At 31.2% G+C, this 14,920-nt stretch overlaps 1 protein-coding gene across 1 annotated transcript in view; it reads right to left on the minus strand.

Moving 5' to 3' along the window:
* Positions 1–14,920, minus strand: part of LOC106466025 (low-density lipoprotein receptor-related protein 2-like) — a 91,213-nt gene that overhangs the window by 47,568 nt on the left and 28,725 nt on the right. The window contains exons 22-30 of the mRNA XM_013926273.2: positions 12,773–12,957; positions 11,232–11,460; positions 10,485–10,662; positions 10,169–10,300; positions 9,100–9,284; positions 6,358–6,510; positions 5,647–5,747; positions 3,626–3,800; positions 495–720 (exon numbers count right to left, since the gene is read on the minus strand). Coding sequence (XP_013781727.1) covers positions 495–720; positions 3,626–3,800; positions 5,647–5,747; positions 6,358–6,510; positions 9,100–9,284; positions 10,169–10,300; positions 10,485–10,662; positions 11,232–11,460; positions 12,773–12,957 — 1,564 coding nt within the window. The remainder of the gene's footprint in view (positions 1–494; positions 721–3,625; positions 3,801–5,646; positions 5,748–6,357; positions 6,511–9,099; positions 9,285–10,168; positions 10,301–10,484; positions 10,663–11,231; positions 11,461–12,772; positions 12,958–14,920) is intronic.

Raw genomic sequence — 14,920 nt, forward strand, 5'->3', positions numbered from 1 at the left:
ATTTTGTGATAATCAAAAAAATAAAAATAATTTTATAAACAAATTTGGAAGTACTTTGAATGTAATTTAAATAACATTTAGATTTTAAATGTTTCTAATTATCTGTAACTTTTAATTGTTTGTATATTTTATACAATATACACATATTATTTATTAGTGAATTTTTAAGATATTTTTATTAGTATGTATATATATATGATTCATATAAATTTGTTAATAATTATATAACTTTTAGTTATTATACTATGTGTTAATTTTTAATTATCTACTGAAGAGGAACCATATGGCTGTGAAAGGAATACTAGATAGGAAGAATCATTAAAAAATATGATAATTAAAACCTCATGGTGGTTTCAATATATTTTTGATATACACATAGATCACTTCAGATTACCATAATGTATAACAATTAACAAAACCTTTCAGAATATTTTCACGTTGCAAGGTTGTAGAACTTAATAATATATGGACCGTTTTCTATTACATAAACTCACCTGGCCTTTTGCCATAAATTTTCATGGTTCTCATATCTTCTATATTTTTATCCATGACAGTTGGATTAGTACCACGAGGAAGGTTTACTCTCACAATATTTTCATAAACAACATCCAAATAAAACAATGTGTTGTTGTAGATTGCTAAACCTTGTGGTTTTGAAATATGAGAAGAAGCTGGAACAACAGTCTTTCTGTCATTACCATTAAAATCAGCTGTTTCAATCTACAAAGATACAACCTCTTTTGAATAACATAATTCAGGTTTTTTCTCTAATTTAATTCTGACATCTGAACAAAAGTGGTCATGATTATACTTTTAATGTACTCTGATCATACCTTTCCCTCGTGGCTCAGCAGTAAGTCTGAAAGTTTATAATGATAAAAACTGGGTTTCAGTAACCCATAGTGGGCACAGCACATACAGCCTATTGTGTAGCTTTATGCTCAAAAACAAAGCTGATCATACTATATAACAAAATATATACTTTTTCTCTGCTAAAAAAAGAATTTACGGTTGAAAACATTTCCAAATATAGATATTTCTTAAACTCAACCAATAATTTTTTAACACAATCATAAAAAATAATATAAAAAATTTACATATATTTGTATCTCAAAAATTACAATAAACTTCTACTATTTGAGTTAAAGCAGAATTTTGACTTTTCCTTCACACAAGCACTTTTGGATGTATGTATGTACAAGTGTGTGTATATTTACACACACACACACCCACACTCACGATTAAGCCTCATTTCCTATTATGCTAATAACTGGGTTTCAATATCCACAATGCACAGTTCACTGATAATCATTGTGTTAAGCAGCAAAAAAAAAATAAAAACACTGTAATTCAGAAAATGTACAGAGCTGTATGATAATTCTACCAATTTCTGTATTATAATAAAAGATAAATATCAGTAGCAAAGCCAACAAAAAGCAACAAGACAAAAGATTGAGGTGTATAAGACTGTTAAGGGCATTGAAAAGTTAGAGGAGATCTGATTGAGGTGTATAAGACTGTTAAGGGCATTGAAAAGTTAGAGGAGATCTGATTGAGATGTATAAGACTGTTAAGGGCATTGAAAAGCTAGAGGAGATCTGATTGAGGTGTATGAGACTGTTAAGGGCATTGAAAAGTTAGAGGAGATCTGATTGAGCTGTATAAGACTATTAAGGGTATTGAAAAGTTAGAGGAGATCTGATTGAGGTGTATAAGACTGTTAAGGGCATTGAAAAGTTGGAGAAGATCTGACTGAGATGTTTGAGACTGTTTAGGGAATTGATAGCTTCGATACAGCATCTTTATTCATTCTTAATGATGGAAGCTTTAAGACCAGAAAACATGAATATAAATTTTGGCAAGACAAAAGCCATCTTCAACTAAGAAAGTTTCAATTTTCTAACAGTGGTTGGCATTTGGAATGGGTTGCTTTCAAATGTGGTAGATGCAGTTAATTTCAATAAAGGCTTGATAACTATTTGAAAGATAAGAACTGATTTTGCATTTTTTAATAATTTTGTTTAATGGATGAAACAGCCAAGATGGATCAACAGGTCCTCATGTCTAAAAGTTTTATCACAAACCTACAAATTAAAACTGTCACAAAAATATTCAACTCAAAATATCACATATTAATTATAAAAGTTTTCTTTAATTATACCCAAAATACTATTAACTGTTGGTTGTGTAAATTTTATAACTATAGATACTCACTTTATTAGCAGGTTTCTAGCAAGGAAAGAGAAACAACAAATGCTGTGAATATATATATTCAATTACTTGCAATTAATTCTACTATTTCTAGCCTATTAGTACTGTTTCTAATTCCCTGAAAGTCATTATTTGATGTTTTATGCATAAATTATTATTTTAAATGCAAAATAAATCCAAGTAAAGATATTAAGCATCTCTAAGGCAATTACATGCAATCAAACAAGTTTTTAATCCAAAATATTAGTTTATGTATAACTAGCCATGAGGTTTTATTTGTTTGTCTATTGTTAGGCACAAAGCTACACACAATGGACTATCTGTGTTGTCCCCACCGGAAGGTTTTAGCTATCAGACCTACTGCTGAACCACTGGAGGTAGCTGTGATGTAAACAATACAAATATAACTAAAAATTATATATCATACACATTTTATGAGACACAACAAACTAATGAATATTTGTTGTAATGATACATGAAATAAAAACACGATTAATATTCTAAGTTCACATTTTTAAAGTAACAGAATATATAATAATAAATAATGTAGAATAAAGTAAGAATATACAACCCAAAAGTCCTGCTACAGTAATTATAACAGAACAGATCTGTTGAATAATTTAACCCTAATAGCTCAACTCGAAGGCCAATGCTTAGCTGATTTATTAAGAGCCCCGAGTAATGTTCTGACATATCCAGATTGCTCAACATATTAATTAATTACACTGGTGTTAAATTAGAAAAATCAAAGAATTCAGAACCATTCCACCTGAATTAAACCATGTGGGCTTTCAATTTGGAGTGGATTTGAGCAGTGCTTTACTGGGTTAAGAATGAGCCTTAATATCAGTAATGTGACATTGTACTATGACTTTTAGAATACAGAATAGTCTGCTTGGTTTATGAATACTTGTAGCATACTTGAAATAATAATTATCAAGAAAAACATGGGTCCTGGGTTCAAGTTCACATTTGTTTTGCATTAAGATTAATTCCATTATTTTTTTATCTGTAATGTAGATGTTATACTGGCAGTCATCACCTATAGACGTAACAAACAAAAAATATGTATAGATGAAAATTTCAAAAAACGGAATTTTGCATACATTAGTTTATAAATGTGTGAACAAATATTGTTTTACAAAATAAAACTCCAGATTGTCTGTGCAGTGATAAGCATCATAGATAGTAACCTATTAAATTTACAAGTACAATTTCTACATTTCTTGATCAAAAGCTCTCAAGTCTAGCCTTAATTCATCTCTTATCAGTTAGAACTTATTCTATTCACAGTCAAATATAAACTAACACATGCAATATAACAATAAAAAAAATTACTCTTAATTTAGTAAACCACAGAATCATAAGTGGAAACAGTAAAAAACCTAACATATCACAAAACATAATCACTTACAATGCCTGGGAAACTCTGACTCCAATATAGTCTCTTGTTTAACAAGTCAACAGTAAGAACCTCCAGGTGGTGAAGCCCTCCTTTTACAAGAACTGTACTGTTCTTTCCATCCATGTCAACTCTTGCCAGTTTTTGGGGGACACCAATACCCCCTTCATCAAGCCAGAACAGCTTGCTGCTCAAAGCAAAGATTACAATTTGAAAATGTATCACTTTCTTGGTCTTATGTTTTATATATATATTCAGTTTTCAATTTTTTTAAAACGTCTTTGGTAAAATGTATTTTTTAGTCAGATCCTTATGAGCACACGTAAAGAAATGTAAATACATGTCTGACTCCTAAGTCTGTAACCTACCTTTAAAACCACAGACTAGCTCTTAAATCTGAAATTTTGCTTTGAAGTTACAGTATGACTGTTAAATCTGAAACTTAGCTATGAAACTACAAACTGATTTCTAAATCTGAAATTTAATTTTGAAACTACAGACTAACTCCTTAATCTCAAATTTAGCTTTGAAACTACTGACCTACTCCTTAATCTCAAATTTAGCTTTGAAACTACAGACTAACTCTTTATTCTGAAATTTAGTTTTCAATTACAGACTGATTCTTTAACATGAAATCTAGCTTTCAGAGTACAGGAATTTGAGTTAACTAGCTTAAGATGTGCTAAATGGAAAGACTACAAACATGATACAATATTCCTATTTTATATACAATGGATATTAATTATCTTTTCTCATCTTGCCATATTGATAGAATATCAATTTCTCGTTAGTAGCCAGAGTAAATACACTGTTGGTGCAAAATAACCTAGAGAGAAATTATTTACTTGCATGTTACTACAGAATTCTAATAAAACACTTCATAAAATAATTCCAAGCACAATTTTGAACACATTATTAAAAATATGCTAAATGATAACATTAACAGTGTAACTTAACACTCATAATTTTAATAGGCTTCTGAATTAGAATATTAATGATCACTTTAATACCTATCAATAATATTTAAAAAAGCATCATGCTAGGCTCAATTTTCAGTCAGGTTTCAAAAAAAGGTTTCCTGCTCTTTATTATCAAATCAGTGTTTCTTTATATGGTCAATTTTCTCATTACAAGTTAATACACATTTTTGAAAGTTAGAATTATTTAACACAGTTCAAAATTTAAAAAGATTCTCTCTTGATTGCTTTTAATTTATAGTAGATTCATTTACTATTTGAAATGAGTGCAGGGCAAATGAAAATTAATACTTACAAAAAGGCTACATTTAAATTAAGTGTTAGATTCATTTTAATAGTCATAACCTATCTGCTATTTAAATAATGTATTACTGACAATAATCATATTCAAAAGAAAGTATGTTTCTTTGTTGTTTAGCACAAAGCTACATGATAGGCTACCTGTGCTGTTCCCACCATGTATATCCAAACTCAATCTTTAGCTTATATGCCCCTAACACTTACCACTGAAGTCACTGGGAGAACTTGAAGGAGAAAGAAAGAAAACCTAAATTAAGATACCAACTGCATAACTAGGATAACTCACAATAAGAAGGAAGAGAATTTATTTAGATGAATTAGGTAATATTTACAACACGTTTGTTGAATGGCATATATTTCCAAAATTTCCTTCTTACACTTGAGTTTTCACTGTGGGGACATCCAAGTTAGTCTTAATTAAATCAACATGTTTTAACATAACCTTATACTGTGACTATTAGCCGTTCCTGGCCAATTGTAGGAAGAAAAAAAAGGGAAAAAAAAATTTGTTGATTTAAGTCTACTTAAACAAATTCTGGAAATATATACCACACTGAGATAATAACGATAAAGACAGGGTGAAATTATGACACAGAATAATGTATCAGCATCTATATGATAAAGGTTACTCTTTTCTAGCTTGACCTATATCTTATGAATTAAAATCAAGTGAGATGCACATGAACTTACATATTATTGGTCAGATGCAGGTGTGCCTAAATTTCATTTCAATGAAATCTCTACCTATAATCTTACCCTTCTTCTGGATAAACAGCTATGGATTTTGGCTTGCCAATTCCATTTTCTGTGCCATCGTTGACTAAGATAACTTTTCGAAAACTTTCTTCACCATCAATCTGTGAGGATATTTCAAGTTTGGTATACAGAAGCACTTAAACTGACTCTCAGCTGCAAAAACCTTACATTTCAAGTTTGGTATACAGAATCACTTAAACTGACTCTCAGCTATGAAAACCTAACATTTCAAGTTTGGTATACAGAAGCACTTAAACTGACTCTCAGCTACGAAAACCTTACATTTCAAGCTTGGTACACAGAAGCATTTAAACTGACTCTCAACTACAAAAACCTTACATTTCAAGTTTGGTATACAGAAGCACTTAAACTGACTCTCAGGTACGAAAACCTTACATTTCAAGTTTGGTATACAGAAGGAATAAAACTGACTCTCAGCTACAAAAACCTTAATTTCTTGAATACCTTCTGAAGCTTGTAATGCAATATTCAATATTACATATATTGTAGATAAGATAAATTAATATGAGAATAACAAAAAATATAGTAGAAAACATTTAAAATCTACTTCTTTCCCATTCTTTATAAAATTCTATCATTACTATTTCCAACAAGGGCATGGCATACATTTATATCTCTAACTGCAGCATAAAATACCTATATATTTCTAAAAATATTATAAATATGAAAACACATAACCATAAAACTCACTTTTAAAACTTCAATGTTAGAGGCTTTCCTGTTGCCAATGTAGAGATTTTGGCCAAGCCAGTCATACGTTACTGTATATGGTGCACCTATAATGCCATCTGGCAAAACTTTGGTCCAGTTTCCACCAGTCAAACTAACCTTGTACAAAACTCCCTGGACAGAAAAGAATGGGAAATCAGAAACTGAAATATGATTAAAAATTTTGACTGGATCTGTATTTGTGAGAAGTCATGTTTGAATGATTACATTTAACATATTGTTCTTTAACTTCAGTCACATGAAATCAAAATTAATGATGTATATGATGTAATTGTTCATAAGATAAAACATTCCATTCTTGATTTTCCTGAATTGGAATTTGCTCTGAAATAAAAAAAGTAGATAACCATTTGTTACAAAGTAAATGTATCCATACACATAAACATGAAATGTTTCTATGTTGAAAGTACAGATATATTAGATCGTCATGAAATTATTGTCACTTCTTTTTAGATAAAAAAACCCGAACAACTTATATATCAAAACAAAACATTTATTAAATGTAATCTCCATTTTTATCAATGATACTTTTCCATCTTACAATCAGGTTGTTAATGCCCTGATTAAAGAAATCACTTGGCTTTGAAGCAAAAAACATGTTGATGTCCTCTTTAACACCTTCCACATTTGCATACATTTTTCCATTAAAATGGTGTTGCAGTGAATGAAAAAGATGGTAATCTTATGGTTCCATATCTGGAGAATACGGTGGGTGGGGTAGAACTTCCCAACCCAACTCCATAATCTTGTGTTGCGTCAAATGTGCCACATGTGGACATGCATTGTCGTGGAGAAGAACACCTTTCCAATTGACAAGTGAAGGGCATTTCTGATGAAGGGCTTCATTTAAAAGTTCCAGTTGCTGACTATAGATCTCTGCACTGACAGTTCGCTGTGGATTGAGGAGTTTGAAATGAATTACTTCTTTGATGTCCCAACATATGCAAAGCATCACTTTCTACAGATGGAGTCCAGGTTTTGGGGTTGGAAGTGGTTTTTGTCTAGGACTGAGCCATTGTTTTTGGCATTTAATATTCACATAGAGAATCCATTTTTCAGCACCAGTGACAATTCTGTCCAAAAATGGTTCACACGCATTATGTGCCAGAAGAGACCATGCAACGTTCACATGTTGGAAATGATGATCATTGAAGAGTTCGTGAGGCACCCCAAAACCTTCTTTATAGAGTTTTCCAATATTCCTTAGATGTTTACATATTGTTTCATGAGAGATATGCAATTTCAGAGCCATTTCATTTGCGTTTTGCCTTTGGTTAGACTCAACAAGCGTCTTCAGAGCATTAATATCAATTCCAACATGTCGGGGCCCCTGCCAACAGAGTTTTTAAGGCTAAAGTCACCTGAATGAAATTTGCTGAATCATCGATGACACTTATGAACATTTAAAACATTTTCATAAACTTCTTTGATATTCTTTGTGGTTACAGAGGCATTGTTTCCCTTCTTGTATTCAAAGAGCATTACATGCTGAATGTGAGTCTCGTTGTGTGCCATCACTATAAGAGATTAAAATATACTAAACTTTACACATTATATAGGCTACACTAACATGACCTTTAGGCAGTTCAGTTAACTATTATACATGATGTACATTTTTTCGGGGGTGGTTAATGAAAGTGTTCCAAAACACAACATTAATTTAATGACGACCTAATATAATGAGAGCAATGAAAATGGTTAGACACTGGAAATAGGAAATTAATGTATTAAATAACTTATTCAATGACACTGAATATCTGGTTTTCAAGTTTGACTAACAAGAATAGAGGTGAACAAACAATTTGCATGATACAAGTGAAGCTCAACTTTTATACACACCAGATAGAATGAACACATGAAATATCTCAGACATGGTTGATGAATAACATATTTCCCCTTAGGTCAGACAATAAAGGTTACATTAATGGAGTAAGTATTAACATAACTTCACAAGAAATAGAGACCTAGATAACTTCAATATGCAAAAACCATTTAACAAAACAAACTAATTAACATTATTCTAAGTAAGTTTATAGCTGTACTTGTGAAAAAGTTTTTCTAATAATGAGCAAATGTTTATGAAAGTGTACTTTTCTTACAAGTTTACTTTATCTAATTTTAAGTACTAGCAGAGACATGTAAAACATTTACAGTAAAATTAGTATCTTTATTGTAATAATACCTCTTTAAATACAATATTTCTAGAATAATACAAACAAACTGTAATTGTAGACACTAAAATGTGTAAATCCACTTTTATATAGGCCATACTTTATAAAATCTTAACTAATGTCAGGTTTAAGTTCAACAAACAAATATATTAACATTGTAACCTGTGTACATTTTTAACTTTAGTTTAGTTAGGACTAAACTGTACTTAATACTATTTGATAAATAAACTTATAATGTTATTCTAGGACCTAACATCAAACATTTTCGAAAATTTTAAGCTTTTAATATTGTTGTGCAAAATGGTTAGTAAAGTATATTCATATCCACCTTTTCTTGTTATTCTTTTATTCAAAGAGCAGTTGTAGTGACTTGTTAACTCAGTTTTGCAGCTCTCTGCTGCAGGCAGGCTGGTTGTTGTCAAGTACATAATGTGTCAGCACAGTCTTTCTTGAGTAAAATTCTTACTGTGCATGCTTATAATGTGTAGTGGCAAACAGAATTACAGTATAATTATAAAAACAAGTAAATTACATTTTCTCTGTCATCCACTTCAAGCTGGACCCAGAAGAGAATTCCATTTTTCTTATCAAAATCAAAGTCATAGCCATTTTCTATTCCAATAACAGGTGTAAATCGTCCAAAGGACGTATCATCTGGTGACAGACTCCTATCCACAAGTTGTGTACTTTTCATTATCATCAGGTATGGTGTATCAACTGTGACAAAATTAATGGTATGTACAATCTGCTGGTGATTGAAATATATATATATATATATAAATAAATAGATATAATATATGGTTTTAACGTTGACTTACACTAAATGTAACATAACACCACTTTTTCCACCAGGATTCAAATGGTGGGTGTTATTGTTTAACTCATCAGTGTTCACACCTCCTACTTTTAACACTTTTAAGTATGACGTACCGTCATTACATTACAAATAATACTAAAATCCATACTAAATGAAATTATTGTAATGACAAACAGAAAAAACAGAAAATGTTAAGCTGGTTTTAATCTAATATATTTTTATAATGTGTAGCTACTGTAACGTATTTGTTGTTGTCCTAGTTGTAGTCAAAATACAGTCAAAGTATTTAAATATGATTAATGATGTTTTGACACATTCACATCACTTTAGAATGATAAAATATTTTAACACAGGAAGATCACATTAATATGATCAATATTTTAACAGTCACACCACTCTGATCAACTATTTTTCACAGTAACATCACTTATAGTCAATAAATTTTAACACAGGCACATCATTTATGATCAAAGATTTTGAAAACAGTAACTTCAGTTACAATCAATGGTTTTTAACAGCCAAATCACTTACAAGATGTTTTATCACATCATTTTGATCAATAATTTTTGACACTGTTACATCATTTGCAATAAATGGTGTTTCAACTCTGTGAAGCACTTATTATTAATAATATTTTATATCACATAAGGATATATATTTCACCATGAATGTGTGCATGTGTGGGAGACGCCATACTGGTGTAAAAGAAGTTGTAATAATCCCAAGCAATGATGAATGCATTAAAAGTGAGCCATAAGTTATAATATACAAATGCTGTGTGTACCTGGATTGCAGGTGCCAGTCTCAGCTTGGTCTTGCTCATAACCGGATGGACAGAGACAAGAGAATCCACTGGAAACAGAGGGAGAAAGTAGACACAGGTGACTACAAGAGGACGACAGACAAGGGTTGATGGCTAGAAGGAGCAAAAAATTACAGTAGAATTATGTTTCCAAGTTTAAAACCTTTCTTATATTACAGACACTTATATAGCTCACCTTACACAAGATATGTTTATCAAGCATTTGACATTTTTGAATCACACAAAAAAAACTGATATTACAACACAATGAAATTGAGAAGATCTAGGTAGGACTTACCAGGTGGTTGCAACACTGCATGATTGACGTGAATACTCAGAGGCCGACTAAACATGTGAGGTACGACTGTTTGATTAGTGCCATGGAATTTGTTACAGGATAGAACACGATTCAGTAGACGGTCGGTCCAGTACAGCGTGTCCTCAAATACAGTGAGGGAGTGAGGATGAATTAAGTACTGAAAAACCCAACATAGCTTTGACTGTTATCCAATTAAACAAAGATTTGTTTACTCTTCCACAGAAAAAACATGCAGAATCTGGATATCACTTTTGCATCTGTTTTTAATTTAACACAACACAGCTTTGATAGCAATCCATTTAAATAACTGTTTAATCTTCTGCAGAAAGAATATGTGGAATATGAATTAACATATGCACTTGTGTTAAACTTTAAACAAATACACAAAATTGTCTTCATGGCTCCAACTTGATGCCATAGTTTAAATGGTAGATGCATTTATCATAAACAAGTTTTCTTCAGTACAACTGAGATTACAGATTTGGTCCTCACACTGAGGTCCTAGAATTAAATGTAAGTTTTTTCTAAAGAAAATAAAAACCAACACAAATAAACACATATAGAGCTACAGATCAAGAGTACACAAATTAAATAATGTATGAATAACATGCCCAGTAAATACGCCCAGTTCTATTTGAAAAGTTGGGAAATAACAGAAACAATTAATAAAGTGTGTTATTGTTTCACACTTATATGATGAAAGAAACAGAGTACTGCTGCACTTACATGATTATGAGCAATAACCTGGTGCCTTCCTGAGCCGTCATAATTGCAAAAGTCTATGTAGTCGAGTTTGGCATCGGCAAAATACATCCGTTTGTTAGGAATATCTAGTGTTAAACCATTGGGCCAGAATATTTTGGTATCTACAACAGTTTGCCTCAAGGAACCATCTAATCCAGCACTTTCAATACGTGGATTCTCTCCCCAGTCAGACCAGAAAACCAGTCTAACTCTGTTGACAAACAAATGTTTGAGGATGAACCTTTGTTATCAAATAACCCCCATTTTTTTTTAGCTTGAAACTTATAAAAATCACATTAGATATATCTGCCCAGGTTTTATTCATACTATATTCTGCTTTTTACCAGTCTCAATCTACAACAGTTCAAATATATACATATTTAAATATGTATTATACATATAATGTTGCATTACATAAATGATACCAAAATATTATAGGCACTGTTTACATAATGTTTCAATAACAATATCAGCTTCTGCTATCTTCTTCATTGTCTTAATTTTTAATTTTTAAGAATCATTATAATTCCTTATACAAGACAAGGTATTAAAATATAAGAAGAATCCTTTATAGATTTATAAAAGAAACATATTATACAACAATAACATTGTTTAAGACTATATGTCAAAACACTAATTATACTATTTAAAGTGATCCTGTTACTAGTTATTTTATTCTACCTAACTCATGTCGGGTGCAAACATATAAGTACTAAAATACTTTTCCCAAAACATACACAAAATACAAATATTAAAGTTTTTTTTCTATGAAACTCACAAACTATAAAAACTGTATTAAAAAAAACAAAATAGGCACATAATGTTAAATGCATTTTACTGAAATTTTCCGCATATTTTTTCAGGTGTCAAATATCAAGTAAATTGTAGATAACACCCACATTTATTCCATATTAAAGGTGTTACTTTAACAAAAAAGTGTCTAAACGCAATATTTTCCTAAAACAATATTTTGTAATATTAACAAAAGCCTGGTGAAAATTGCAACACAATATAAAGAAATTCTTCCAATCTTTATTGAACTCATTTATCTTAGCACAGTTCTTTTAAGTTCAGTAATACACTACATTTTAAGTGTGGTTTTAAAATTGAGGAACTTTAGAGTAAGATGACACCATTTGCAGCCAGTAAGGAATAAAATGTTAAGACTGACTTTTCCCACTTTTTTATCCAGTTTTTCAAATGTCCTGAAGAGATGTAAAGCTTTTGGTCCATACTATTGTCTAAATGTATTAGCAACTGATTAATTAAATAGAAAAAGAACTTTCATAAGAAAGAGTAGAGCCGAGGCAACAACTGTAAACATCTTTAATAGTTGAACATTTCAGAATCATACATATTCCATCATCAGCAAATATGCAGGTTAAATAATGTAAAACAATCACCAGTGTTAATTCTTCTCAATGACGATTCACAGTTGTTAAAGTTGTGTATGGTATGGAAAAAATATAGTGAATTCTTATTTTCTTATGAAATTAACCAGAAAGAAAGATGTCAATCCTTACTCTTCTCTAGGATCCACAGCAAGCCCTCGAGGTTGTGTAATATTTTCACTAAACAACACAATGTGGTTTTCTCCATCTAGAGTAGTAACTTCCATTGTGTTCAGTTTGGAATCCACCCAATACAGATTCCTACCAACCCAATCCACAGCCAGACCTTCAACTAGGTCCACACCACCAGATATCACCTAGTTTTATTAGGGTAAAATATTCTGTTGAAAATGTAATCTACACATTATATGTAGCCATATAAAACAGTTAAATCAATAACAACTTGCTCCGATTCATCAGCCTTCTATGTATACGAGGACACCTGTATTAAAACACATCTATTACATCATAGTACCATTACACATACATACATCAGGTAGCACCATCCTGTATTAAAACACATCTATTACACCATAGTACCATTACACATACACATACATACATCAGGTAGCACCATCCTGTATTAAAATGTATCTATCATACCATAGTACCATTACCATACACATACATACATCAGGTAGCACCATCCTGTATTAAAATGTATCTATCATACCATAGTACCATTACCCATACATACATCAGGTAGCACCATCCTGTATTAAAATGTATCTATCACACCATAGTACCATTACCCATACATACATCAGGTAGCACCATCCTGTATTAAACTGTATCTATCACACCATAGTACCATTACCCATACATACATCAGGTAGCACCATCCTGTATTAAAATGTATCTATCATACCATAGTACCATTACCCATACACATACATACATCAGGTAGCACCATCCTGTATTAAAACACATCTATCACACCACAGTACACTGTATATTACCTACACACATACATACATCAGGGTGCAAGAAATTGCATCGACCATCTTTCCTGATTAGGTAAAAATTGTCTGTGGACAAGTGGATTTGAAAGGTTGGCTATAATGGGGAAGAGCTTAGCTTCAAGATGATGAATGGAACTTCCCAATCATTTGTAATGTTTTAAAAGTTTATAACCTCCATCACCAAAGTTGGATGGAGGTTATGTTTTCACCCCGGCATGTGTGTGTGTGTTTGTCAGCAAGATTTCTTGAAAATGGGTGAATAGATTTGGATAAAAGTCGGTATACATTTGGACTATGACCAAACCTAGAAGTGATTAGTTTTTGGAGGTTATGAGTCAAAGATCTCAAAAATAAAAAAACAAACAAATCTCTATCTGTTAACGTGGGAACCAGTTCTTCACACTATTTTTGCTTTATAACTTAGTCAAAAATTAAAGGATTTTTTATGAAATTTGGTGGACATATGTAGAATATTATTCCTCATTGACCTGCTAAAAATGGTCCATATCTGTTGATAACGACGGACATCTTTTCTTATTTTTCGAATATGATCAATGCTTAATGGTGGAAGTATGCACTCTACTGATTTAAGTGACTATGGGATTCTTCATCTCTATACATTTATTCACAACAGAAGTTTCATAATTTACAAGTTTTCAAGGTGTAGTCTGATAAAGCCACATTTGAAGGTCAAATATAGAGGTTTTAAAAATACTTTCCAGGTAATAAGATACTTTCATTTTTCATTTTCTTGTAACATTATTTTTGTTTCAAGAAGTCAGGTAACAATACTTGGTACTTAGTATGTTGTTCAATGGTAAGTTATTATAGATCATGCAAGACTTATATTTGTTACTGGGTTTTGTAGCTGCTTCAGAGGGCAAAAATAACATAGCAAAAGAAAATCACAAAAATAAATACAAAACAAGTTAAAAATTGGTTGGATATATAAAGTATAACTTTTTGATCAATAATAAAAAATTCAGGTTTTTTCGTATTTTTTTTAGTTTACAAATAACAGTTTGTTTGTTGTTATATGCAAAAGCTACACAATGGGCTATCTGTGCTTTGCCCACTAAAGGTATAGAAAGCAGGTTTTTAAAGTTATAAGCCTTCAGACTTACCACTGAACCACTGGGGGACTACAAGTAACAATAAAATTAGCATACAATTTACATAAACTTTACACTAAATTAGTTTGCAAAAATTGTAGCTTCACATCTGTTGACTTCAATGAAACTAACATAATTGTGAAGACAAGTATTTTCTGACTTGTACTTGTCCCAGGGATTTGTTTGTTTGTTTGTTTTGGAATTTC

The sequence above is a fragment of the Limulus polyphemus genome, unplaced genomic scaffold (genome assembly GCF_000517525.1).
Source record: "Limulus polyphemus unplaced genomic scaffold, Limulus_polyphemus-2.1.2 Scaffold2126, whole genome shotgun sequence".
Classification (NCBI taxonomy): Eukaryota; Metazoa; Arthropoda; class Merostomata; order Xiphosura; family Limulidae; genus Limulus; species Limulus polyphemus.